This window comes from Aythya ferina, assembly GCF_964211825.1.
Source record: "Aythya ferina genome assembly, chromosome: 26".
Lineage (NCBI taxonomy): Eukaryota > Metazoa > Chordata > Aves > Anseriformes > Anatidae > Aythya > Aythya ferina.
Genome location: NC_140324.1, coordinates 4,898,303 through 4,925,892, shown reverse-complemented (window position 1 = coordinate 4,925,892; position 27,590 = coordinate 4,898,303). Strand labels below are relative to the sequence as shown.

At 45.4% G+C, this 27,590-nt stretch overlaps 2 protein-coding genes across 3 annotated transcripts; one reads left to right on the top strand and one right to left on the bottom strand.

The window, feature by feature from the left end:
- The first annotated feature begins 131 nt into the window (after positions 1 to 131).
- On the top strand, positions 132 to 5,518 carry GDF1 (growth differentiation factor 1). The gene is made up of 2 exons (XM_084498923.1): positions 132 to 1,081; positions 2,077 to 5,518. The coding sequence occupies exons 1-2, from the start codon at positions 799 to 801 to the stop codon at positions 2,910 to 2,912; spliced, it is 1,119 nt and encodes a 372-aa protein (XP_084355049.1). The 5' UTR covers positions 132 to 798; the 3' UTR covers positions 2,913 to 5,518.
- On the bottom strand, positions 5,144 to 27,241 carry UPF1 (UPF1 RNA helicase and ATPase). Of its 2 annotated transcripts, none has more exons than XM_084498919.1 (24): positions 26,646 to 27,241; positions 20,865 to 21,007; positions 20,357 to 20,446; positions 19,622 to 19,789; positions 18,562 to 18,742; positions 17,836 to 17,997; positions 17,161 to 17,245; positions 16,887 to 16,985; positions 16,578 to 16,695; positions 15,752 to 15,911; positions 15,513 to 15,631; positions 15,058 to 15,222; positions 14,624 to 14,738; positions 14,301 to 14,444; positions 13,630 to 13,843; positions 13,297 to 13,414; positions 11,745 to 11,901; positions 10,607 to 10,749; positions 9,787 to 9,961; positions 8,987 to 9,068; positions 8,673 to 8,834; positions 8,197 to 8,414; positions 7,647 to 7,769; positions 5,144 to 7,531 (listed from the first exon to the last, which is right to left on the bottom strand). In XM_084498919.1, the coding sequence occupies exons 1-23, from the start codon at positions 26,868 to 26,870 to the stop codon at positions 7,650 to 7,652; spliced, it is 3,363 nt and encodes a 1,120-aa protein (XP_084355045.1). In that variant the 5' UTR covers positions 26,871 to 27,241; the 3' UTR covers positions 5,144 to 7,531; positions 7,647 to 7,649. The 2 variants fall into 2 exon arrangements, with proteins under 2 accessions (XP_084355045.1, XP_084355046.1); XM_084498920.1 differs by having other exon boundaries at positions 16,578 to 16,686; positions 26,646 to 27,240.
- Between the last annotated feature and the right edge of the window lie 349 nt (positions 27,242 to 27,590).

Below are 27,590 nucleotides of genomic sequence, written 5' to 3'. Positions count from 1 at the left end.
CTGTGCCAGGCAGGATCCATCACCTCGCTTGTAATTACCCAGCAGTGTTTCGGAGGGCTGCGTCTCGGTGCTCTGGTTCTGTGGCTGGTTGGCAGGAAGGAGGGAATGAAGGAAATCGAATTTCTTAGCGTCGGCTTGCCCAGGCTTCAGGGTTTAATTGGGTAACTCATCGGGCAGCGTTTTGTGTGTGAGTTTGGTCCGGAGGGTCCCCTGCGTGGGGAGCGGGTGCTGAGCGCTGTGTTCTCGTGGGCGTGTAGGTGTGTGAGGCAGGAGGGGAGAGCTTGAAGACGTGGGGTGCTGGAAGTTGTCAGGCTTTAGAGGGAAGTGTCAGACGCTGAGATTGAAACGCTGATTTGGAGGAGGCAGTGAGAGGAGACCCCGTGTCTCCCCCTGGACCTGTGTCTCCCCCTGGACCCGGGTGGGTTGGCCACCAGTTCTGCCCTTCTCCAGGGCCCTGGAGCGGTGCTCGACGTGCTGGCAGCTTTGTGGAGCCCTTTCCCATCACCAGGGGCTTTGTCGTTGGGCCTCGGTGGTGGGGAGACGTGGAAGGGACTGGGAGCAGAGGGAGGAGGGCAGCCGCCCTCCCACCCCACAGCCTCAAAGGGTTAACAGGCCCTGGGGAGCCTGGAGGGCTCGCTCCCACCCTCTGCCCAATCCTGGGAATCCCTCTGTGCTAATTGAGCACTAACGAGATCAAAGGCTCCAATCAGGCAATCAACACCCCCCCCTGGCCCCTGCCTTCAGTGCCCTGCGAGCGGGTCCCCAGCACAGCTCTTTGTCTGCGGGAGGAGAACCGTGATGGGGCCTCTCCCCTCGCCTGCCAGCTTCAGAGCTGGCCTGGCCTGGGCTCTCCTTAGCGTCAGCCTGGGGATGGATTTCAGTTTGCAGGAAAGCTTGCTGTTAAAATCCTTGGGTCTGAGCACCAAGCCCAGCCCCAAAATCCCCGTTCCTGTGCCGTCTGTGCTCTGGCGGATCTTCCAGAAGAGAAAGATGCCTCCTGCAAACACAGAGCTGGCGGATGGCTGTAGGGTGGAGGAATTTAATGTCCCGGGGAACATCATCCGTGTCCTCGCTGACCAAGGTACAGAACTGCTCTTGTTTGGGACCTGCCTTTCGGAAACCTCTCTGTGCTCTGGGCTGGGAACGGCTGAGGGAGGACGGGCAGTGGGTTTCCCTGAGGGAAATCCCTGCTGTGGGAGCTCTGGTCCCTGAGGATGGTGTAGGTAACTGGTTATAGTCTGGAACTGAGGGGGTGAGGCTGTGTAAGGTTCTGTCCTGCAAGTCACCCAACGCAGTCGGAGGCGTGGGTTTGATCCTAGGTGGTTGGCTTGGCCCGTGGTGGGGCTCTGGGTGCAGCGATGAGAACTGGGGTCACACCTGCACCCCGGGTGGAGGCGGGATGGATGCTCAGCCATTTGGCTGTGTCCTGTCCCCCCTTCTCCTCCTTGTCCTCATGCCTCCGGCTGCCCATGCGGCACGTCTGGCCGCTTCAGCCCGTGGCTTCTCTGAGCCATTCCCAGTTACATGGGAAGTGATCGGGGTCCTCCAGGCCTCGAGACGCCACCGAGCTCTTGCGAGTCCAGGTTTCCAGTGGAGATCTAGGGCTGGCTGCAGCAGGCAGCTTTCCCACTCCCATCACTTTGCTGCTATCTGCCCTCCTTCCCCCTGCATCCCAAACACCCAGCGCCCACAAGAACCCCCCTGTCCTGGGGGCGAGATATGTACAGTTGAGGAAAAATAATGCCCCAAGGTGTCAAGTAGCTTCTAGAGGAGTGTTGGTGCCCTGCCTGCGAGGGTGTGGAGGCAGCAGGGAGGGACAGAGCCGTGCTGGTGTGGCTGTACCACCTTGGTGCTACAGGCGCCGGGCCAGGCTGTGCCGTGAGGCCGAGAGCCCCCAGTGCTGCAGTTCTGCCATCCTGATCCAGCAGCTGCGGGCGTTTGGCTGCCTGCCTCTGCTCAGACCCATCTTCCTCCTGCCGTGCCGCCAGGAGCTGAGATCGGAGCTGCGGGAGGCTGATCCTGCCCAGCGTAACGGAGCTCAGCCACCGCCACCTCTTATTTCTCCTTCTTTGTCAGGCCACTTCATTCACAGCGGGCAGCCCCAGCCGTTGCTGTGCCTGCAGAAGCGTCTGTACTTTAATCTCTCCGTGCTGGAGGAGGGCGAGCGCTTGACAATGGCTCAGCTGGAGATCAAATTCAGCCACAACTCCTACCACGCGTCCAGCCAGGGGCAGGTTTTTGAGCTGAGGCTCTACCAAGCCCCCCAGCTGCCTCTGCGGGGGACGCCGTCCCCCGAGCCCGGCCGCACGCTGCTGGTGGAGCAGTCCTTCGCCCGGCTGCACAAGTCTCTGCTCTTCAACCTGAGCGGGGTGGCGAAGGACTGGAGAACTCACAGCAGGAATCTGGGCCTGATCCTGGAGATCTCGGCGAGCGGCGGAGGCGGGGAAGCAGCCGGGGCGAGCGGGGGGCCGCAGAGCCTCTGCGCCAGCATCGACTCCTTCCTGGATACCTCCCTCCTGGTGGTGAGCCTCAGCCAGCAGCAGTGCCGGGCCTCCAGGAGGAGGAGAAGCGCTTACAACATCCCCGTCACGCCGAGCAACCTCTGCAAGCCCAGGCGGCTTTACATCAGCTTCAGCGACGTCGGCTGGGAGAACTGGATCATCGCCCCGCAGGGCTACATGGCCAACTACTGCCTGGGTGAGTGCCCCTTCCCCCTGACGGCCGAGCTCAACAGCACCAACCACGCCATCCTGCAGACCATGGTGCACTCGCTGGACCCCGAGGGGACGCCCCAGCCCTGCTGCGTCCCCGTCAGGCTGTCCCCGATCTCCATCCTCTATTACGACAACGACGACAACGTGGTGCTGAGGCACTACGAGGACATGGTGGTGGATGAGTGCGGCTGCCGGTAGCGGGAGCGGCTGCGTGGGTGCGCGCCATGGGTGGGGGTCCCGGGTGAAACATTGAATGGTTGATGGAATAAACCCACGTGCGTTAAATCCCCGCTGTGCTGGTGTTTAGGGAGTTTCCCTTGGGATGGGGAGTGTCAGAGCTCCCTCCCCTCTGTCCTGCCTCCTTCAGGTGCAGCCAGGGGGGGAGGTCGGGCACAGAGGGATCGTTTTGGGGTTGTGCTTTAGTGACAGCTTGTGCTTGGGCCTGCACGCCACGCAGCCAGAGCCAGCAGATGGTTATGGGATGATGACCAAGGCCCTGGGTGTCCGGTTGTCCATTCTTTGCGGGCGATGGTGGCACCAGGTTGTGAATCCCGGCCCCCTCTTGTGCCTGGCAGAGCAGCCAGGGAGGCACCCGCACGGCTCAGCAGCAGCCGGGCTTGTGCTTTTTCAGCTTTTGGGCTAAATGCTGCAGCTTTTTGTGGTGTAAAATAGAAATGACCTAGTTGATGACGTGATGCTGGCGTGTCCCTGCTGCCCCGCGGCTGGGTTAGGCTGCAGGATTGTTAGGTTTGGGGGTGAGGGGGGCAGTGGTGCTGAGCGCCTGCAGGGTGCTGTGACGTGTTTTGGCTGAGGGCTGTGTGAAGCAGGGGCAGCCGCACTGCGAGGTGAAGGGGAGCAGGGGGAGGCAGTGGCATCCCGGTCCCTTGCAGGGTGTCTCAGCGGTTCCTTCAGCTCCTGGGCAAGGCGCTGAGAGCAGGATCCCTGCTGGTGGCTGCAGAACCAGCCTGAAAAGCAGCCAGAGCCTGGTGGCACCCGGCAGCAGCTTTGCACACCGCAGCAGTGTTACAGCCCTCATAATTCAGGCACCACGTTGATGTGCTTATGCAGTTTTGGGGTTCCTTTTGTTTAGTTTTTATTTTGGTGATTCTTTTGTTTGGCTTTTTAAGGACATCAGGCCCAGCCTGCAGCTGCTGGCTGTGGTCCCCAGTCCGTTGCAGTACTGTGGGTGTGCTCCTGAGGCTGTGTAACGCCGTTAACAAAGCCAGCAGCCCCGTATCGGGTGAGACCCAGCTTTGCACCGTCCCCTCTAAGCAACGGTGACCACTGAGGAGTTGCTGCTTTGCTTCCCCCTTTCCCTACGTGGGCTGTAAAGTCAGAGCAGCTGTACTGTAACGCCTGGGGCAGAGCTTTGGGGCTGTGCCCTGTGGGGTTACACAGGCAGCGTGTGCTGAGGCAGCACCAACGCTTCCCCAGGGGCTTGCCTGGCACACCTGCAGCTTCGCTTTGCATTTTATTTTTTTTTTTTGGGGGGGTGGAGTGGGGACACACAAGGAATCTGAGTTAGACTTGAAGTTTTTTTTTTAATTTTAATTTTTTTAATATGAGCCTGACAGTGTAGCATGGATTTATTTTTTTTTTTTACTTATTCTTTTTGGTACCTCCGTTGTATTGTCTTCAAGGCCCGATGAAGTATTACCAGGCTAAGCTGGGCCTTCTCCCTCCTGGGAAGCACTGAAGGTTTAACCACTGTTTAGTTAGCAGAGGAAACATCCTCCCGCCCTGTGACAGTGTTTTTGAACACACCTGAAACACGTAGCTGAAGACCAAGACTGGAGTAGGTTGATATATTAGTACTGTAGCATGCTAACACTTTCTTGTCCAAGCACATTTCTCAACTTCCCCAGAGCTGAGCAGCAAGCACCAGGGTCAGCCCAGCCCCTGAACCAGAGCTTCATGGATGGCAGGGTCAGGCACTTAAATGGTTTAAGGGGTTAAAGTGGGACTTCACTTGCTCTACTAAAGCAAGCAGGAACCATTTCTTCCCACTGTGAGATGGGCAGGATTCACGAAAAACAAAGTTTTTTGTATTTGTGCTAAGGAACAGAAGAGCTCAGCAGCCAGAGCCAGGCTGAGCATTGATGTAAGTCACTTTTAAGTGCCATGAGAAGGGGAAGCACAAGGTAGGAGACTTTCAGGCTGGACTTGTCACCTCCCGAACCAGCGCTTTGTCACTGCTGCAGTTCCCCTCCTGTACAGGGTTGTAATGTTTGCATTTGAGCCAGAGGAGGGAAGGGAGGTAGGAAACTTAGAGTTGTCACAGTTCATTTGCTTACCCATGTACGCTGTGCCCACACCACACTTTTGTACTAGTCTGTGTTTAAAAAAAAGTAATAAACTTGAAGTTTATACAATCAGACTAAGTTTTAATGAGTGTTGCATGGTTTCATCATTGAAAGTTAGGGGCCACCTTGAATGCAAGAGCTGTTTATTAATATTTTATTGATGACAAACAGGTTTAAAACAAACTGAGACAAAATCAAAAAAGAGTAACACCGTGCTAGCACTGATGTCTGGATTTATAAAACTCAGAATAACTGCTACAAAGGAAAAAAACAGCACAAAGCAGAGGCAGGCATTCTCATCAGTGAAATAAATGGGGTGAGGGGAGAGGAGGGGGTTACATTACTCAATGGATTGCATTGCACAGAGGGTTACAGCTTAAACCTATCTGAAAAGTCTATGCAACTACGCAGCCTACGGAAGGAAAAAAAATTAAAAAGCCCTTCGGCAATGTTAATAAATAAAACAGTCCATCTTACAAGGAAGGAAGGTGGCCTGTGTCTCCATTCTTTCACATTTTAGAAGTCTAAACGCTGGAGGCTTTTTATGAGAAAAGAATGGTTTTCGTTTCTGGAAAGTTTAGTTTATTTTGCAGTTCCCGAACTACGTTCGCTGCAGGACCGAACAAAAATTTTGAACACCTGTTCCATTTTATGTGCACACTACTCACGGTTTGTGGGTATGCTACACCAGGTCTGTACTGGGGGAGAGACACTCTTGAAAAACTACAGCAAATACAGGTTATGAAAGCGGGTCAACACTCTACAGAAAGGACAGTAATGAAAGGGCTTTCCCCCCCAGTTACAAAAAGTGGGTTTTACATCATTTAAGTACATTCATATGAGAGGTATTTTGAGTTCCCCCAAAAAAAGACTAGAAACACTTGGAGCCCTTTGAGTATAAAGCTAACTTAATTCAAACTTTAAAAACATCTAGGTTAGTGAATCACACTCTACTGATCTTTGCCAATTAGGAGGTAGAGGTTAGTCTAATTTAGGGATCCAATAAAAATGGGTCTGTAGGAATTTCAATTCTCTGCGCTGTTTCTAAAAAGGTTTAGACACAAATAAAATGCTCCCAGTGTTCCCATATGACTTATTTAAGACATGGGTACAACTTAGAAATTGGATGGCTTCTCTTATGTGCTGTTTTCAGTTTTGACTTCCAGCTATTTCTCAAGCCAGCACTGATGGCACAGCCGCGTGCGCTACCTGAAAAATAGGCTCCGGGTTTGTTTTTCAACACCTGAATCTTTCAGCTATATCTGCATTAATCACCGAAGAAGCCACACAAAAGCCTAACCCATTATCTCTAATTATACCCATCCATCAGAGGCCACCTTCCAACAACTGCCTGCTTTGTCCATTTTTCCAACCTGCTTCGGTAACTTTGTAGTCTTTACTTCAGAACCAATATAATCCCCAGTTTCCACTACTTCTTCCCCACATCTGAGGGAGCGAGTAAAGCAGGCCTGTTAGCATCTTTTCCTCCAGGGCCGAAGGGCACAGGAACCCATCCCCTTTCAAGCGCAAAGTTCATCTTACAGAAAGGCTTGTTTTTCACAGAGTAGAGTCCAGACAGTAGCCAATTAAAGCATACAGAAAACACTTTGAAACCCTCCTCCTGCTCGAGCGCGCAGGCTCCTTCCACTCTAACTGCTATCCAATGTAGGAAGAAGAGGCTGATTGCTGCAACTTTAAATCACACTGAAAGTTCTCAAGGTTGGTGCTCTAATTTAGTTTTAAACTTTTTGTAAGCTTCTCAGAACAAGGATCTCCCAGGTCCACCACTAAGATATTCAGAGACAAACTTCTAAAAATTCAGTGCTCCTTTGAAAGCATCTCTTTAAAACCACCTTGTCACGAAAGACCCGTTCAGAATGTGGGCGACACGATGACACTAGGATTTCAGAGCCAGTGTTGGACAACAAAACCTCCATCTCAGAGTTGAGCATCAGCTATGTTCCGCTGGATTTCTGCTTGGCTTGCTGTCACTTAGTCAGGAACTCTCTCAGATACTCTGCTTCTAAAATGTAAACAGTTACTGCTAAAATATAGTACCCCTTTAAAATGAGAACAACTCTGAGATGAGGGTTTTCCTCTCCCCGTCTGCTCTGAAAAGTAATGCCCTGCTCGCAAAGAGAAGTATGGAATGAAGTGAAACCTGCTTAAGGCCCTTCTCTCGAGCTTGGTTGACTGGGGGAGCAGGGACTCAGCTGACCACTCATTTCAGGGTGAGTTGCCTTCCCAGTGAGGCGCCAGCCAGTCCTTCGGTGCTCTCTCTCCTCTCCGGTCAGTCTCCTTGTCTCAGTGAGCTAGCAGTGGGCTCTCTCGCGCGCGCTCCTTTCTCTCTCTCTCCTCTCCGTTGGTTGGTTTCTTTCTCCTGTTGCTCTCACACAGTGGTGCTTCAGTTTTAGCAGTGGGAAACAGGTATCCATTTTATTTTATTTTTTTTATTACCCAGAATAAAATGCTGATGAACTAAGCTCCACACAAGCTTAGCTCTTCTTCCTCAACCTGAAAGCAAGAAAGCAAAACGACAGTTGCATGACAGATGCCGCAAGACAAACACTGCTTTCATCAGCATAAATCAGGGAGTAAGAAGCAGAGGAGTGAACCTCGAGTGCCTTACACTCTAATACTGTGACAGTCCCGTCACTCCGCCATGTTGATATGCGCGTTCACCCTGGTAAGTAGAGTCCTGTGACAGCGCCACGTCAATCTGAGATTTAAACTCATCACCAAGGTAACTGTCCTGAAAATGAGAGTGTTTGTTAAGCCTCTAACTCATCATCAAGCTCAAGTGCTCCCTTACACAGCAGGATATCTGGCAGCCAACATTAAAGGAAGTCTGAGATTTTTGGTTTTCGGTTTGCTTTTAAAGTTGACCCCGTTTTGCTGCAGAATTACTACAAAGAGCTTTGCAGTAGCAAGCTGTTGAACAAGCTAGCAGTTCAAAGTTAAGGCTCAAGCTGAAGTTGATACATGCAGCACTTCATTCCTCTGCCCAAATGTATTTAGGAAGTCCAACGAGTGGAGGGGTATGAAATGGTTTCAATGACTGACTCATTGAAAACGTTTTAGCTCCCACTTACCTCAATTCTAGGAAACAAGGACATACGCACACACCACTGACATAAAACCCAGGAGAAAGGGCAGACTGTGCATCAAATTCTGCTTACCTGTGATAATTCTGGTTGGGAGAGCCCAGGCTGACTCATCTGTGATGGCTGACTCATGGAGATATACCCCTGAGTCAGTGGACCCTGGGAGAAAGGCTGGGACACCACATCTTGGCTCGCTTGACTATTTGGAAGGTTTGACTGACTAGTTCCAGGAATCCCAAAACGATTTTTCTGGCGCCCACCACGACCAGTCTTTCCTTTTGGCGCCCCACGTCCTGGAAAAGCATTTATTCCAACCAAGAGTGAGAAGTTTCACAGACAAAAGTGTGTGAGAATTAACTGTTCTATAAAGTCTTGATGACTCACAAGAGGCAACACTTCATACGTACTCAATGTAGCAAGTGAGAAGAAATCAATACAACTGAGATTTAGTAATAAATCACATCACCTACTCTCACAGGAGAGACAGAAAACATTCTCCCACTTCACACCTAAAACGTGGCTTCTGCACCATTTCATCCTTGCCCCCGTACCTGCAGCTGGTCCGTTAGCCTGGCCAAAGTATCCCGGTGGTGGCATCGGTGGCATCACAAGGTTGAAAGGGATAGGAATGTTCATAGCAGTGACGTGGCTGGGGCCGGCACTAATCATCCCGATCTGGTCGTGGGTTTGGAAGTACATGTTGGATGGGCGCCCTGGAGAGGGGAGGAAAAGCCACAATGATATCAAACATCCTGAATGGGTTGGTAGTGGCTCTTCCAACACTTCCACGTTTGAAGTAAGGTATCTTACATCAAGAACTAATTTATAAAATCTGCAAGGGCGTTAATTTTGACAGCTTCTTTACCTTGACTGCTCCGGTCATAGACAGATCCTGGAATAATAGCTTCACGTGCATCATACATGGCAGTAGTCATGAAACGGGCACCCTGAAAGCATGACAGCAGTCAGACAAAGCTTTTGCACAGACAACTTCGCGCTGCAACTTGTGCAAGCTATTTCAAGTAAGAATTCAGTAGAAACTCCACAGTGTTTATCGAGTATATGTTATCTGAGGAAAGCTATTTCTAATATATGGAAAACATCCAACTTTTATTTCAACCACATGGTGACAACTAGAAAAAAAATTGACTTTACAGACAGCCTATTTAAAACTGAAATATTCAATGAATTTTCAAGTCTATTTTGAGGTTCTGATAAAAGTTTTCCCTTGATCTATTTCTACCACTGTCTTTGTGATGGCTGACAAGCTTCTTTTCCCCCTTCCCCAAAACAACTTCTTATCTTATATTAAATAACTAAGATAATTCTCAGCTTTGCAGCACTGTACCTAAAAACTTTCTAGAATGCCTGCCTGATGAGCTTGCTATTTCTAAACACAAGGATCATTTGATGTTTCATGCACCTAAGAAGTTACCCCTACATGAAATTTTGCAGAGAATAAAGACAAAAACACCAAAAAGGCCTTTTCTACAACTGTTCAACTTCAACTGCACCTTACTTGGCCACAGTCCACTAACAACAAAAACGGAAAGATTTGGGTGTGTGAGGGTATGCAGGTGACTGTTCATTCCATCCAAAATTCATCAATCAATCCCCAATTGCTTCATGCTGCAGATATCTGAGGGACAGGAGAGGTAAACTTACTGGGTTGATAGTATTGACGAGTTTTCGGGGCTTGCTGAACTGCATAAGGCTTTCCCGGAGGTTATTCAGTGGTCCCTCCACTAGAACTTTCTGCTCCTTGTAATAATTCAGCAGGTGATTCCAAAGTGGTTGTTTGGAGAGCGCTTTTGGGTTCCCAACAATAATTACTCCATATCTACAGAACAGCAGACAAGCACAGAAACTAAGATTAGCCATAACCTAAGATTAGCCATGCCATAACCATGTTAGAACAGCAGTAAATCAAGGCATCTTATAGAAGCCCGCGATGGTAGCGTAGGAGACCCTGATGTAACCATTTTGTTTACAGCAGAAGACTTCTGTAGTATGACAAAACACTTGAAAGGAGATTGCTGCAGCCAATTTCTCAATAATCACAGGCTTCCTTTTGCAGGCTTGCCAAACATGTCAAAGTGTTCAACCAACCACATAACACTGCTCTGGAACTCTGCAGACACCAAGGAAGCCAACCAAGGCAGCATTGACTTTACCCAAACTATTCTCAGCACTCAAATTCATTTTAAGTAAAGCAAAATAGTAGAAGTGGTTGCTGAGAAGGATAAAGAAGTAGTTGAAGGGAAGACTTCTGTCCTGCAGACAAAGGGGAAGAACATGCTCGTTTCTACAGACTACCAATACCAAATAGGAACCAGTTAAATTGAGAGTGCTCTAAAAGAATGGGAGAATCATCCACAGCTTCCTTAAAGCAGTTGGGGTGGGGAACGGGCCTGCCACCCACAAAACTCAGATCTTTTGTTAGCCTGTCTGGACCAATTTTGCATATTTTATAATGTTACTTTACCTTGCTCTTGTTAGAGCCACATTAAGACGCCTGGGGTCATTCAGAAATCCTATTCCTTGGTGTTCGTTGGCCCTCACACAAGAAAGGATAATAAAGTCCTTCTCTCTTCCTTGGAAGGCATCCACACTCGCAATTTCTACTTCCTGAAACAGAGGAAAACACGTAAATCACAGAAGCACAGTGCCTAACAGTTGTACTACCAACAGGTATTACAAAATGTGTTGGCCGCACACTAACAGTTCCCATCGTTTGGGGGAAAAATGCTATTTTCCTCATGCTGATGATTTGGTAATTCCACTGGTCACTAAATAGTTTCCCTAAAAGAGAACAGACAGTCTTAAGTTTAGGGCAAATTACTTTTTATGTTTGTATGTTTTATAGGTTTACAGTTCTCATATTTCCCCCCAGCTGGCATTTGCACTACAGAAAGCATCCCTTTTCTAGGTATGTTGCCAGAATCTGCCTGTTCCAAAACCTCGTAGTAATACAGCTCCAGATTAGCACTGCTGCTCCCAGCTATTAAGAAACCTGAATAAGAGGGACAGATCATTCCTGGCAGGAACAGAAGTATTTCCACCGAGTTTTCCTTCAGTGAAAACACTGTCCAAATTCTCAATATTGCAAAACAGACTATATTAAACATACAACTGTCTTGTTTGTAGCAACAAGTTTTAGTGTTTGGTAGATGAGGCGCACTGACGGGAGGACATATTCCTAAGCAAATAAATAGTATGACCACCAGAATTTATGGAGCTTGGTTTCCTGCATGTCTCTTGGTTTGAGATGCTTTTATCTAAGACATAAATTGACTAAAGCTTTTCCACAGCTCAAGCAGCAATGACCTTTCCCTTCTGTGCCTCAACGAGTCCTCAAGGGATGGACTCATTGAAGCTTTCCTTTCAACAGAACTTAACAGGGCTTCCTCCTTTATCTGGCAAACTGCTCCTCTGATACTTACCAGCATTTGCTGCCTGCTAAACTACTTTCCCTTGGTCTAATTTAACTAAGATCAACTAAAATGCTCAGAAATTACTAAAGAATAGATTGATGCCTAAGAAATCAGGCTAAAAATGAGGATTTCATAATATCTGACTTTTCTGCATCCAAAGGTTCCCTTGTTTGTGTAACGACTCCATACCTGGTAGAGTTTTGTATGCAAGGAACCACTGAACTGCATGTACTGCACCAGATAGGATCGTTGGCCTTCATAAGGAGTAATAATTCCAATCTGATCTGGTTTGGCACCAGCTTTCAATAGCTTTGTAGTTATCTTCTCTACATTGGCAGCTTCAGTCCTACAAAAAAAAAGGATAAATTTATCTAAGGAAAATTAAGGCACTAGGTCTAACTATTTTTAATTAATGGGTTTAGAAATCTTGAACATGTATGCTATGCTAGCCTTTTGTTAGAAAGGCTACTTATATCTCAGAACTACACAACTAGGCTTCCTAGAACAGCACAACTCAGGTAGGCTACCACTCTAAAACATAATTTTTCAGCAGAGTTAAATGTACATGTGTACTTTGAGATCATTAAAATGTTCCAGCCTGCCGTACAAACAGATCCTTCGGTTCCTTTATCTTAAAGTTTTAAATATAGAATGTTTTTAATGCCAATGTCCCTGTCAGCCAACTATTGTGCCATTTGTTTGTGCACAATCTGGCTTGCTGCGTTCAGTAGTCTTACACATGCTGTTCGTGAAACTGACTGAGATTAAAAATATCACAGCAGATATTTTTTGCAAGTTGGTCTGGTTTTCCTTCCAGGCGCACGAACAAATGCATATAACCCAAAGAAACAAAGTGTTTTAAACTCACTGTTTGAAAATAGTTGGAACATACAGAAAAAAGGTTAAAAAAATTAAATTCCCATCTCTCCAACCTTCTCTCATGCTACCTTATTCCCTTCCAAAACCTACAAGTTAGGCATCAGCTTCTGGAGTTACTGGAATTCAGGCACTGAAAGGGGACTGGACCAACATTTTCTGTTGCAAATGCAGTCAGTTTACTTCCTGGCCAAAATTCATCCTGCTTGCATTAGACATCAATTGCCCCATGCTCCTTGTACTATCAGTGAGGGAAAACATATACCTCTGGAGAACAATCCAAACCCACTTAAGATCTGAACTGCTCCCACTGGAGCTGCCTTTCTCTATTCATTTACTATAAAGGGAGCCTAGGGCAAATCAACTCTAAAAGGCAGGCTACTCAGCCAACCTGCACTATCTTTGTTGACAGCAGTTATTAAAAAACACACAAGCAATTTTAATCATAACTGTTAACAGGAAGCAGCATTTTATTAATTTAGGAGGAGGAGTGCAGAATACAACAATCAATAGCACTGGAGTACTGTATTGTGTGCCGGGATATGTTTTGAGATCTATGGGCTGGCTAGTTTAAAATACAGGTGCCACTTCCATGGAAACAAGTAAATTCACCTAAAACATAAGCCTTTATTCAGGTGTTTTGCCTTTATTTATGTGGCAAGGTACCGAAAGTTCTGGTTAACTTAAAATATTACAAAGTCTCTGCCAAAAAGTCCATAAGATACAGAAATGCTTATATATTTGGTTTGGAACTGTATATTCTACTTCCCTTTGACTTCTTTAATTGTAACTCATTTACAATCTCCCTTACATTTGACATACTCCAGGACAAAGTATTTTTAAGTAAGTCGGTGTTGACTTTTACCTGTTTAAGTAAGAGGTGCCCGAGCTGGCAATTTCTTCCTGTCCTTGCGTAACATAGAAAAACATCGGCTTATCTGGCTGCGGCCACTGGAAATCAAACCCTTTTTTCACACGGTCAGCTGAAAAGTACCAAAGAAGTAAAAAGTTAGCACTATTGTACTAGAAGAAACACTCTTACATCAAAGCATCTTAAAGAATCAAAAATTTAAGTGCAGTGGCAATTCCCTTTTTAAGGGAGTGCGTTTAAAAACTCATCTAGATGAAAGAATCTTTTCTTTGATCCTTAATGACTTGAATGGAAAACAATCTCTGCAGAAGTGCCACTCTCACTCACCTGCAGTAACACCATTCTGGAGTGAACCCTCGTAGAAGATATTGGATGGAAAAGCACTAAGTGCAGGATGCATGCGGTACTGCACTTGCAGGCGAATCGGGCGAATCCCCAGCACCACGAGCCTCTCAAAGAGAGACTGAGACAGGCCAGCCTTCGCAGCTTTTTTACACATCACAACAGGACCAAGCTGGCAGTGGTCACCTACAAGGATAAGCTGTGGAAAAAAAAATGTCATCAGTGGCAAAAATGTAGATATTTAAGTTCATATTCTCTGAAACCTGCCGAATAGCTAGAAGTGACAGAAACAGCCGTCTCTAAAATATATTTGGAATTAATCAGTTTGACTTGTAATAAAATTCATATTTAATTTAAGGCTTATAAACCTTTAGTGTCAGCTAGCTATTCAGCCATACTACTGATCATTTTAGAATAAGATCTTGTTCAGTCTCCAGATTGTTTCAACAAGACCAATATGTTCTAGACAAAGATTTTGCCACAGAAATAGATGTAACTAATATAACTAGCACAATATAAAGTCACTTACAGACAACAGTATTCAAGAGTCTTCCCTGAGAGGAAAGGATTTCGTAAGCCTACACGCCTAAGCTGTAAGTGTAGTCTTCACCTATTTATAAAACCAATTTTCTTTAATGAAATCCAGGGGCTCCTACCTGTTTCGCTCCCAGGACAACTGGCACCATGCACTCTGGCTCAGTAGCCTGGGTGCTTTCATCAATCAGAATGGAGCGGAATTGCATCTTTGCAAGCCTTGGATCACCAGCTCCCACACACGTGCAACAGATCACATCTGCATTCTGAGACAAAAACACAAATTAATCAAGTAGGATATCAACAGATAATACTTCCCCATGGAATAGTACTTAACAGGAATCTCCCAAGTTACATTGTACTCTAGTCTTCACCAATAAATTGCAGCTAAAATTGCAGTGGGAAAAGGCAGAAGTATGAACTACTAGATCTGATGGAACTTTACCATAAGTAATTCACGTTCTGCTGTTCGTTTTAGTGCACGGTAGCGCTTCTCATCAGCGGATGACAGTTCTCCAGTTTCATCTTTAAGCTGCTGCAGTTTCTGAAGCTCTGGCATGCTGCAAAAACAGGAATTTTGTTTAAAAACAACTTAGGATTACAGTGCAACATTTTAGATTTTGACATACCACTTGCAGTACTACAACAGCTCACAATGAAGTCCTTTATATATTGCCACAGAAACCAAACAATTATTTTCAAATTAAAAATGACACACATGTACAGAACCAAAGGTTATCACATCAGAAAAACACAGTCACTGTTACAGTTAAACAACTGTGTCCCTCACAACACTTAAACTTGTGATTTTTGTTTTTTTGTTTGTTTGTTTTTGCCTTTTTTTGTGTTTCTTCTCCTCTATCCCCAACAATTCCTTACCTATCCATGTTTCTGATCTGGTTATGCAATGCCAAGAAGGACACAGGAGAGTCAATTGCCTCACGACTTTTAGCACACAGACGAACCACCTTCAGTCCAGTTTGATGAATCTTCTCAGTCAACTGATCTACAGCTATATTACTTGGAGCACAGACTAACACAGGCCTTGAAAAAATAAGCAAAAAAAAAAAAGTTTGTGAGCTATAAACTTCTGCCTGGTAGACTTGCAACACAAATCAGAACTGTTACTATACATGTCCCCTAAAAATAAGCTACTGAAGAATTACCTTCTGAAATAAGCAATAGAACAATTGTTCTATTGTAGAACAATACCGTTCTACAAAATCATTTCAGTTCAGTGATCTTAAAATGATCTTAATGTTTAAATGCAATCTGATTCTTCAGACCATTAAAGATGTAACCTCATACATAAAGATTTAGAGAGAAGTTCTTACCCATTGCCCTGTCTAGCCAGATGATAGACGATTGTAGCTGATGTCACTGTTTTTCCGGTACCAGGGGGACCCTGAATAAGGCTCAGAGGACGCTGCAGGACAGTCTTCACAGCATAAACCTACAGAATTTTAAGACTATTTAGCATTCCATGCACAGGAAGCTATAAAATCATTCAACCTTTATTCATAAATCCTTTGTCATATTCTTTGCATGTAGTAAAAAATGGAAATGATGTTACCTGAGAATGGTTGAGATCAGGAAGTCCTTGTGCTGTAAAGCGCTTTGGCAACTGACATTTAATAATTACATCTTCTACCTCATGGCCTAACAGTTTGTGATAGATGTACCCTGACACTGAAGTCTCATCCACAGCAAATGTTTTCAAAGCACTCTGCATTCTGAAATGAGGGAAGGACAGAAAAAAAGTCAGTATGACCTCATACATAACGATCTACAAGTGTCCAACACAAAGGTTAATCTGCCATCAGGCTGAAATTAAAATACACACCCTGGAAAAAGAAGACAATGCAAAGAATTTACTAACAGAATTAAGAGGCAAAAATTAGATTCCAAGAACACAGATTTTTTTTTTCTCCTAACATGTGTAGTACAAAATATAACCAGAAAGATCTGCAGGGAAACCAGCCTTTGACAGAGTTTGCAGCAGAGATCTTCGGTGCAAAATCTGAAGAGAAGATATACTTAGTACATCTCTTTCAGGAAAATAAACTCCTATCTTATAAAATGCAGTACAGACATGTCTCAAGTCTCCTGATGCCACAGCTGATTCAATTGCCTTGAGATTTCAGCTACTTAAAATGATCCAAAGTTTAGGAGAGCAATTAAAACAGAGAGCACTTCACAACAGTGTTTAACAAGCTGAACTGCAAAACAGCTTTTCTTCTTAAACTCCGAATGTTACTAAATGTGAGGATAATTCTTCCCACTTAGTTTGAAAGTTTTCTTGATGTATTTGCAACAAACCTTACGTTCAAAATGAGAAACACTGACAATATACACCTACTGTTTCCATTATCTGCCAAGTTTAAGTGCTTTCTCAATACCTGTCAAATGAAGTAGACTTCCATACAAAATCCACTTGGAAGTTATGAGTAACTTCCACAGGGGCTCCAACGCTGCTCCTCAGCTCAATGGCTATCTCATCACCATAATCTGTAGAACCTCGTTAAGTAGTAATCTATAGCAAAAATTTGAACTTTATTTTTCCCGATTTTGATTTTTATTTTTTTTAATCAGATGCCCACTACCGAAATTGCAATAGTTTCAAAATTACTTTATGTAATTTAGTGGTTTCTTGGAGAGGCTTGAGCCTTCCATTAAGCCTCCCTAAAGGCACGTTAAGTAAAGGATACTATCAGGAACTTTGATAACATGACCAATTCCTTTCCACAAAGGGGCCAGGTCTCCTTTATACCTCAAGCAGATCTCATCTCCTTGCATTAGACGCATATCTACAAAGGAAGGAAAAAAAATGTTCTCAGAATATTCACCAACGAACAACCACCTCCAACACAGAAACCCTACAGGAGTATCTTAAATGCCAGGCCACACATCACAGCTCTTTAAACACTGATGTTATTTACCCAGCATAAAAACACGCAAAACACACAGTCAAGATGTCATTACCTGAATCAGTCTTTGGCAAAGTGAAATAAGCAATTCTTTTCTTGTTCAAGCCCAGGTCCCATCTGACTGTGATGTTATCTTGGGTCTAACAGTAAAGAAAAGGCGAGTTATTATGTTTTAAAGAGTTGTTCACCAGCTACTGCAATCCTCACTGTCCCAATACTTAAAAATAATAGAGAAATACAAAACGTGATGTTCTAATGTCACAGAACCAAGTATACATATTTATTCTTACAGACTCAGATAACACCTTCTGGAGAAGTTAATTGTTTGATAAAAGACTTATGTAGTTAATAGTAAGTCAATCACCACTTGTTACTCTTTTTAAAACAAAAGCCCCTCATGAAGTGCTTACATGTCCCCAGTATAAAACAAGTTTGACTGGAAACTGACTGACAGAAAGGTAACTGCATGTTATGATAACGTAACAGAAAGTGCCAAGTATCAGTTCTAAGATAGAAAAATATGATTCTGCAGAAGACAAAGTTTGAATGCAGAAGAGATGAAGTTTAAGTGTTTCAAACATCTTTAAAACCTCTGAGTTTTCTCCTTTCCCTTCCCTGACAAAGACACTTATTTCACTCAAGTCTTTTTTCTATTAATAGTGACTAGATATTTGATACCAGAGATCTAGTCAGAATTTGCCCTCAAACAGGTGTATTTCAAGCATATTACCTGCGACTCTTTGAGCTTCTTGTCATAGTCAGCCTCCAGCTTGACTAGAGGACCAAATATATTCTGGTATTGATAAGCATCTTCATATCTGAGTAGGACATGCTGTGGCTCTTCATCAACACCAGGCTTTTCTAAGTCCTCAAGAGTTGCAGATGGATTTTCCTAGAATTGAACATACAAATGTTTGTGCTTAAAACTTTGAAACAAATCTCACTCACAAAGTAAGAGATATAGTCCTGCATTTAACTGCTACAGAAAGTTATAAAGGCATAACAACCTGTTAAAACTACCAAGACATTATGCCATGCTCACCTGCATCCAGTCAAGTTTGATCTGCATTAACAGATGTACAGAAAAAGCTTTGGAAAAAAAAAAACAACAAAAAAAAACAGTAACTGTCTACCAGTTGTCAACTATCTAGTCTTAGCTAGTCATTAAAGCTGAAACAAATGAAAGACTTGATATGGTGAAATGAAAGTCGCTTTTCCACGTTGCCTGACAGTTGAACTTGACATAACAACAGAACCTTGGGATGAAACTTTCCTCCTTTAATCTCCTAAATCCTCTGATCAATTTCCAGTTGTGCTGCTTGTGAAAACTGAAAGGTTTGAACCTTGTGTACATTCCCTGCCTCACACAGTTGCTGGAACAGTCTTATCCCTACTTTGTAAGGCACAAAACTAGGACTTGGTGAAACAAAATTGGTATTTGAAAAACAGCACGTACCTTCCAAAGTTCTTCCAGTTTGTTAATCTGCTGAGCTGTAATCTGACGTGCTCTCAACTGTTCCTGCTCAGATGGAATCTTCACCAGCCACGAAAGGAAACAGCGATCTTGTATAAGAGGCTGCCACTGTGAACTGTCCCAATTAATATCCTTTAAACTGCTCTGACTCGCACATGGCTGCCTGCACAACCAAAACATTGAAAAAAATTATTAAGTTAGACAAGTGTAAGAAAATCTACCACATGAAGGATAAGAACATGTTTGTCTTGTTCCTACAGCAACTCTGGTGTCTCAGTTACGAGAAAACCAACATTAGCCTGCTGATCTATTTCATTAGTTCCTGTATTTGCTATTTCAACATTAGGGACACAAGGTAACGTAAGTAGAATTTCTTATGCATTTCTAGAACTGAAAAATTTCAGCATCTAAAATAATGGACTTTCCAAACGTGTCATATTAATTAATATTATGCACATACTTATCAGAAAACACCTGGGATTACTTCCATCTGTTATTTAAACAAATGGGAGAACCTGTAAGAATACACCTCCTACTGTCAAATGCATGGCAAGTGACAGCATTTAATAAAAATCCATACAGAAAAGACCATGCTTTCTGATACGTCCTGTCAAAGAACAGCTTCCAATCTTCAAATTATTCTATGAACTGACAGAAAAATTTGTTCTGCAATTCCATCATTACTCCACTAGGGCTCCAGAGTCATTTCCTGATCTGTTACTTCTCCAGAGCTGAAAACAGCAACTTAACACAGGGGAAAAACACCTGAACTCTTGCAAGTGAGACAGCCCATAACGGAAGAACTTTTCTATAGAATGAATATATTTGCCCAGCACAAAAAAAAAAAAAAAAAGAAGTTTCTTTAGATGAGTGTCTAGAATTAATGAAATGTATACAAATAAATAATGCAGTAAAGAAAAAGTGGTGGCAAAATAGAGTATAAAACATATTTAGGTAGAAAGTGAAAGGCAAACACTGCCATTTAGAAATAACATTATGCAATAGACTTGATGTAAACACGCCAATAAAGGCATTCTCTCACCTGCACAGCAAAACAACCACAGAGTCTGCCTTAGCTGGAATAAAGCCAAGGAGAAACACATTACGACATCCGCAGTTATAACATTCCAAGACAGTCTCTCCTAGAGGTCCGTCTTTATGGAGAGTCACCTCTTTGCACTTCGCTCTCACAAGATGATTAACAATGTGGCTGCAACCAGAGAAGACATACATTTATACGCAGTTAATAGGAAAGCCAGATTTAGCCCTAACTCTATGTAACGTAGCACCTCCATCATTATAAAAAGATAAACAAAATCTATTCATGTTTTGGCATACATTAGTAAGACCTTGCTCTTTTGATTCTGGCAAAGATGAACATTAACAACTTCACTGGTTTCTCAATGCATGAATACTTTAAAGTGAACGTGAAAGAATAGATAATGTGTAAAGTTTTTTTTTTTTTTTTTTTTTTTAATGTTATTAATGATTGGAAGCAGCTTCCTGAAGCTCCACAGGTCAAAAACATCAATTATACTGCTTTGCAAGAACACAGGATGGGGGGGGAAGAAGCAACAAGCTCATGCCACAGAAGTAATTCAAGTTTTGCTGAGATCTAGCTGTATGCTCAGAAGAAAAGCTAGAGGAGGTTGGAGATTCACATTCAAGTCACAGACTTCAATTATCACAAAAACAAAAGTCACACCCATTATGCCACTTCAAAACAAACACTTTAAAGCAAGGTTGTCAATATCACTTCCATCATTCAGTCACTTACCTGCCAGATGTATTTCCACGCCCATTGCAGAACCACTTCTTGCTGGTGTTGCAGTAAACCACACAGGCAGGGTCATGGATACCACAGTAACTGGAATTAAAACGAGGAGAGGAAGTGATTGGGAAATTGCTTATAAGAAAATACAAGATTTAATCTATCTAGTAGCATGCAAAGTAAGGAGAAATGAAAGTCAGGAAACACAAGAGTTGGTATAAGTACCAAACATGAGTTAAATTTCTGTTCTGAGCTACAAGTATTTTAACTCTTCCCATCATTATCATTCCTAGACTGCTTTGCTTTGTATTCCCTGAGAGAGGTCAAAGACCTACTGGAAGTGGCAGCTGTCAGAGTACACGAGCTCACCAGAGGGCACTATTTTCCTACCAGTACCTATCTGTCTCCAAGGGAATTGCTCTCAAAGTCCCCAAATCCTCTAAGCACACACCTTTCACTCCACATGCTCCTGCCCTCTGGAAATAATAAGTCTGGGGCAAAGATCAGCTCTTACCTGCAAGCATGCACAGGAAGATCCTTTGTGTAATAGGTATCTTCTTCATCTTCTTCAAAGTTCAGCTCTGCCAGAAGCTGGCTGGTTTTAGCTACGTTATCATCTACTGCTCCATTCTGCAGAATGCCATCGGGTCCATTAACCTGAAAGACAAGGTCAGTGTTTAAGTTACATAATCAAAACATACTCCAGAACAAAGCCAAGAATGGCAATTCCTACTCCTCTAAGAAAAGACTTGTTTCTAATTTAGGAGAAATTCCGAAGGAAAGAAAAAAGCTAGTACGAGCTAGAAATACATACGACTTTATATAATCAATACTTCCTTCGTTAGCTCCTACTTTACAGGTTTATTTAAATGACAACTGATGAGTAGGAAAAGTTAGTAATTCAAGGAAAGAGTTTTTCTTCAGATTACATTTTTCCTACAGTCCTACACAATGCAGAATTTCATACATTACATACAGAATCAAACACACCTGCATACCAGCACATCAGGTATGAAAATCACTATTGTATTACTTGGAACTTATTTCAGCCACCAAAAAACGTCCTTTAAAAAATGTCTCTCTACATAAGTTAACCAAGAAACCCATAAAATTCCATTAAAACTATAAACGCAGCCCAAGTTTTCCTAAAACCACACTTGAGAGATCGTGTGCTAATACAGCACACCAGAACAGGTGTGCTCTTTCCACTGCTGATGGACTAACTGCCAGAACCACCAAGTTCTGCAGCATTTGGTGCTGTGTCAGCACATTTTACACACCACGTTAAATATAACTCCTTTCTGGCAATACCGAGTACAGTGCTGTTACCACCAGGAAGGAGCAATCAAAAAGTGTGAACGTCACAAAACAGATTTTAGCATGACTAAAGCAGCCGTGGCCCCTTGGGACTTGCAGGTGTTCTCATTTAATTCCTCTGCTGTCTCAGCAGACCAACAGCCACAGGGAACTTAACATGTTGCTGTCAGGAACCCCCAAGATGGCCAAAACCCTCACCCCCCAAAGCTCTGTTGACTCAGTCACTTGATTCTTGACTTGTAGAGCAAGATCTCATTAAAACCTGAGAAGAGATGAGCACACCTTTTAATCTATGTAAACTTTGAGTGAAAAAAAAAAGATGGAAAAATGACCCCAGCAACTACAACAATCAGCACAATATTAACTAAACATTTTGAATGAATGCTGAGGGAGTTTCCCCACCAGACCAAAACTGTCGGATACATAAAAATCCAGCTGTTTCTGACAAACACTTAAATACTTATTTTGTATAGTGTCAACTGGTGTCACTCATGGCACTTCTTTATCAATACAGTATTTTAGTAAATCTTTAGCACTTCGAGTTCTGGTGCAAGTTGTCAGAGCACTGTTATGAATATCTGATAGGAGATAAGAAAGCTGTCCAAATGAGAAGCGCTCTAATCTTTATTAAAATATTTTTTAAGTAGTTGCCTTAGCATTTAAGCTAGCAAGCCAGAACAAGCCTGCTTCGCTGGAAGTCTCATCCAGGTTCCACACAAACTAGTTTCAGTACTCTGAATTAAAATTTAACAAACAATTGCTAGAGTTAATTTTAAAATTAAGTGTGCAGTGCTTCACATTCACCCTCAGCAGTAAGGGACTGGACTCAGCACCACAATCTTTATGTTGTTATCATAAAAAGAAGCAAGGTGTGTTTACGCTGCCTAAACAGCACAATGTTTTATTGATTTTACCTCCAAGAATTGGCTTGGGGAAATCTAACGAATCAGCCAGGATGTACACTCAGTAGCACGTGCAAAAGAAGCAGGGGGAGTAAGGAATAAAAAAACTGCAGTAGCATACAACAGCTCATTAGTATGATGAGCCTGAACACCTTCACAGCTGTTTCAAGATAAATATCCAGTTTAAATTGTGTCACTATACAAAATATGACCATAGCTTATTAACTGGTCAAGGCACAGGTGGAAATCCAAAGCCACAAGTTCACCTGAATTAATTGGAAGCACAAACACCAGGCACTCCCAGGTGCACCTTCTGCCAGTCTCTTAAGAGCCCTAACACAGTGTTACACACATTAGTTGACAAACAATCAGTTTTTCAGAAGCTCTTTTAAAACTTGGATCACTGAGCAGACAACATAATTGTACAGCTTTCTTTCCAAAGGCAGAAACACGAGCAACTACAGCACCTACATGCCACCTGTCCTTCCACACAGGTGACTGCTCGTACCCTCTGGAGCATCCAGCAGCCCAGGATGAGGCCTTGGCAGGCACACGATGAGGAAGTGACTCAACTATTGTTCTAAAACCCGCTGCCACGTTAGCCTATGTGCATATTATTAAAAATCTGGCACTGTCGGCTGTTGTATAAGGGCGGGGGGGGCTTCTCTATTTTAAACGCGTTGACTGAAACTTCTGGCACAGCACGTTTAACAGCTACATCCAGCGAGCTGCAAACTTCAGCGCTCTCAAACGACCGCCAAGTTGCTCGGCCCTCCTTGGCTCCCTTTCAGCCTCTGAAAGGCTCCTTTTGGCCTCTAACATACCGGTCAGGAGGCAACAGTGAAGGTCCAGGGAACCGAGCTGCAGAACAGGAACTCGGGTGGCACAATTTATAAAGCAACTTCTACTGCCCACGTCCCTGAGCCCCTGGAGCGGTGGCAGCAGCGTTTCAGGAGCATCGCTGCTGCTCCTCGCGGTGCCTGTGGCTACCATACAGCAGCCCAGGGCCAACAGGTGAACACAGCTGGAGCCACGCAGCACAACCCTACTTTAAAGCAGGGTAAGTCAGGCTGTAGTGAGAACAATGAGAGTTATGCAGGCGTTCTGGACTCCTGTTACAAGAGCCCGATCGGTCGTGACAAGGCACTCCAGCGCTGCACAGTAACCGCAGGACACCCAGGCACGCTGTCCCAGTTCAAGGCAGTTTTTTCTCTTCCTTAAAAAAAAAAACACACTTTGGGATTTGCATAGATAGCCAACTGGTGGTTGTTTGTAGCTACATTAAAGCTAGAGAATATTTACTGCGCCTTATTACCACCTATTATACTTATTTGATCTCTTTCAAAATAAGGAAGTGAGCATTACTGACACCATTCACCCTCGGGATGGCGAAGGATACGCTGCATGTCCTGGTGGGGACCTGAGCAACAAGGAGGAAGTTGTTCCACGGAGATAAAACAGGCTTTGGTGGAACTGACAACTAAATCCTGCCCCCGCCTCCGTCAGCCACTGGCTCAGCTCCGCACACATGAACACCAGGTGCTGCACCCATCAACAACGCGTGAGCACGTGGCAGCTTCCTAGCACGTTACCTGAGTCCTTGCTGGGAGAGCAAAGAAATAAGGCAGAAATCAGAATTTATCTTGAAATGAGTAGACAAGGCAGCGTGTGGTTTGTTTTAATTATTTGTTAACAAGGGAAGTTTAGTTTTCTGAGGAGAAAACAACAGTCACTGTGCTAACCTCTCACTGCCTGCAGTAACATCCTCTAAAGCTACCAAATGGACACTGGGATAGAAAGCTCCTATAGCACGGCTAAATCAACCAAATTTTCTGAAGTTCTGTGCTTTGTCTTGCCCAACTGATCTTTCTAAGTATGAGGACACTAAAAAGGTGCCAAAGTGAAAGAGTAAAATGTTACACCTCTAGTGTTTATCAACATGAGATAAAAATATTTATACAAGATTTTTTTTTTTTGTGATCGCAGTGACAAATTTAAACGAAGCAACAATGCGTGCTTAGTTTAAATTTCAGGGCCTTACAAGTAACGTATTTTGTAGGTGCCCTGCCAAAAAAACATAATAAGCTCACATTATTGTTCAAGGCAGCAAAGCCAGCCCCCCCCCAGATCTTTAAACGTGCTCCGTTTCTGATCTTATCGCTGGTGAGACCATTGAAAGGCACAAGTCTGAACAGAGCAAGGGAGCTGGGGTTTGCTGAACTTTGGTGCGGGAGCACACCACGCTCAGCACGCTTCCGAGGGGTCTGCTGAAACAGGCGTCCCTCCAGGTGTCCAGAGGGGAAAAGGACCAACGAGACAACCCCAAGAGTTCACACAGAAACCTAAAAGCACAAAAAAAAAAAAAAAAAAACCTTTCTTCCTGCCTGCCAGGACAGACAGTTACAGACATACTAGCACCTGAATGTGCTCTCCAGATTTTTTTTTCTTCTTTTACTTCAAAGGCTTTTCAAACATGTTTAGACAAAAAAAGACAAATTAATCCACTGGTCTAGTCTTTTAGCTTGCAAAGCTTATTTTGGAGTAGTTTTTCTTCCTCTTCTGGCCAGATATACTCTACTGAGAGTTCTGGAATGATCACAGCCATTAAGGCTTTAAAAACACAAAGATTTATTTAAGCTATATTTTTTAATCAATTAACCGTACACAAACACTGACCACACACAAATACATTTTCCTATTTAATAATTTTGATATTTCAACACTTAAAAGGGGGGAAAAAGGCTTGCTTTGCTAAACCCAGATTCTAGTACTAGAAGTAAACACAAAATAAAACAGACAGCCCCCGGGGTCTCATCTCTAACTCCACTTTATAAACACTAACCTGGAGCAGCTCACACCACCGTAGCTGCGTCCAGGCTGAACGCTGAGCATTTGCAAGTGTTAACAAAGTCATTCAGCATGTCCTGGGATAAGGCTAGGCAAGGATAATTCCACCTTCAGCCTTGCCCTGCACACCTGTAGGTTTTCACTGCCTGGGCACGCTGACCTGCTTCACGTTTGCTCATTTCCGCATCATTTACAGACCCCAGTACATCAGTTTTTGCAAGGAAAAGGGAAAAAAAAAATCCACTCTGAGTATTTTTGGTTTAGGATTAACAACTTTTACCTACAGCACTTCAACTCTTCTAAACTCACGCCCTGGAACACGGATAATTTACAAACATTTAATTGTTAATACCAGGACTACATATTTAGATAGGTGTAAGATGTAAACTTCACAACATATTCTATAATCTTTAAAGGCAGATCAGTTTGACTTTATTTTTTGAACTCTTTTTTTCTTCATAGAGTCAAGTTGTAGAACAGCAAGGAGCAGTATTTTTATTTACAACACTTCTTGGCTTGTGCGTGTATGGCCCTAGCTGCCTTTTTTTCTTTCGTTTCTAAATTGTTAAACCATAAACACAGCCACCATCAGACTACGTGAAAAAAAAACACTTTTAAGCGACGAGGAACCGGACCTCTGAGCACGAGTGCGAGGCCGTATCAGCTGTCACTCCCATACAAACCCAAAACAAACCAGCCTAGCAACTATACCGCAGCAAAGGTGGCAACGTAGGGAGGAAAAAAAATTAATTAATTAATTAATTAATTAAAAGCGCACGGTGGCTGGAGTCGAGAAGAAAGGCGATTTTTAAACGGAGCAGCGCTGAGTCCTCACAGCATCCAACTTCCCGCAACAGAACGCTGCCTCGGATGGGATTTTAAAGAGGAAAAGAAACCGAAATCGCCCATCTCCCCCCCCCCCCCCCCCCCCAACCAGGAGCCTTCGGCACCGCACCGGCGGGCGCCGCCCGGCTGTCAGGAGGCCCGGAGCTCCCTCCTCCGCCCCGGAGAGCGGCGCTCGGTGCCAGGCCCGGCCTCCAGGGGCCGCTTCCCCTTCTTCTTCCCCGGCCGGGGGCCGAGCTCCGAGCCCCGGGGGCCGCCCAGGGCTTCCCCTCGGCGGCCCCGCCCGCCCCTTCCGGACCCCCCCCCCCCCAAACCATCTCCTCCCCGGTACCGGAGCCGCCCCCCCCCCTCGTTGTGTGTGTGTCCCCCCCCCCCTCGGTACTCACCTGCGCCTCGATGGGGCCTGGCGGGCCTTGGGCCGCTCCGGGGGGGCCTTGGCCTTGTCCCGGCCCTGCCTGACCGGGCCCTGGCGGTGTCTGGGTCTGACTGGGGAGGGTGAAGTCGGTAAACTCGAACTCGGAGCCTTGCGTGTCGGCGCCGAGCAGCTCGGCCTCCTCGGTGTCCAGAAAGGTGAGGGTCTGCGAGCTGGGGCCGTACGCCTCCACGCTCATGGCGGCGGCGGCGAGGAGGAAGAGGAGGAAGAGGAGAAGCGGCGCTTCTTCCCCCTTCCCCCCCTTCTCCCTCCTCTCTCACCTCACCTCAGCCCGGCCTCACCTCACGCAGCCCCGGGCCCCGGCGCTACGCCAGCGGCGGGCTCCGCCGCGCGCACCAGGCCGCGCTCGCTCCCGCCGCCCAACGGAAGGCCCGGGGGCGAACCGAACCCGACGAGGGGACGGAGACGGAGAAGGGGGAACCCTGAGGGGAGCCCTGAGGCGGGGGGGACGCGGGGAGGAGCCGAGCGGGAGCCCAAAACGGAGCCGAGCGGCCGCTGCCGCCGCCGCCGCGCGCCAAGGCCTGGCCCTGAAGCGGTGACGCGCAGCGCGCGGCCCCGACGCCAGCACGCCCCGCCCCGCCCCTTGGGGGGGGGGGGGGCAACGGGGACGCGGAGCGCGCGCACCCGGGGAGGGAGGGAGGGAGGGGGGCGGGGCTGCAGCCTGAGGGGGCGCGCGGCGCCTGGAGGGAGGGGGGGGAGTGGGGGGGAAGGGGGGGGGGAAAGGGAGGTTGGCGCCAAAGGGAATGGGGGAGGTGGGGGGGGTAAGGGGGTGGGGACTGGGTGGTGATTGATGGAGGTGGCGGCCAATGGGCCCTCGAGTGGAGGTGGGGGGGCGGGGTGAAGGGGGCGGGGTGGGGTGTGGGGGGGGGAGAACGCTGAGGGGGGGGGAGAAGTCGGG

What these genes read in the sequence shown, in the direction of transcription:
- GDF1 (XM_084498923.1), top strand. Translation starts at nt 799, where the DNA reads ATGGGGCCTCTCCCCTCGCCTGCCAGCTTCAGAGCTGGCCTGGCCTGG. An exon ending in CCGTGTCCTCGCTGACCAAG is followed by an intron (nt 1,082 to 2,076) that starts GTACAGAACTGC and finishes CTTCTTTGTCAG; the next exon opens with GCCACTTCATTCACAGCGGG.
- UPF1 (XM_084498919.1), bottom strand. Translation starts at nt 26,870, where the DNA reads ATGAGCGTGGAGGCGTACGGCCCCAGCTCGCAGACCCTCACCTTTCTG. An exon ending in CCAGAATGGTGTTACTGCAG is followed by an intron (nt 13,415 to 13,629) that starts GTGAGTGAGAGT and finishes GGTACTTTTCAG; the next exon opens with CTGACCGTGTGAAAAAAGGG. An exon ending in TCGTCAATACTATCAACCCA is followed by an intron (nt 9,069 to 9,786) that starts GTAAGTTTACCT and finishes TCATGCTTTCAG; the next exon opens with GGTGCCCGTTTCATGACTAC.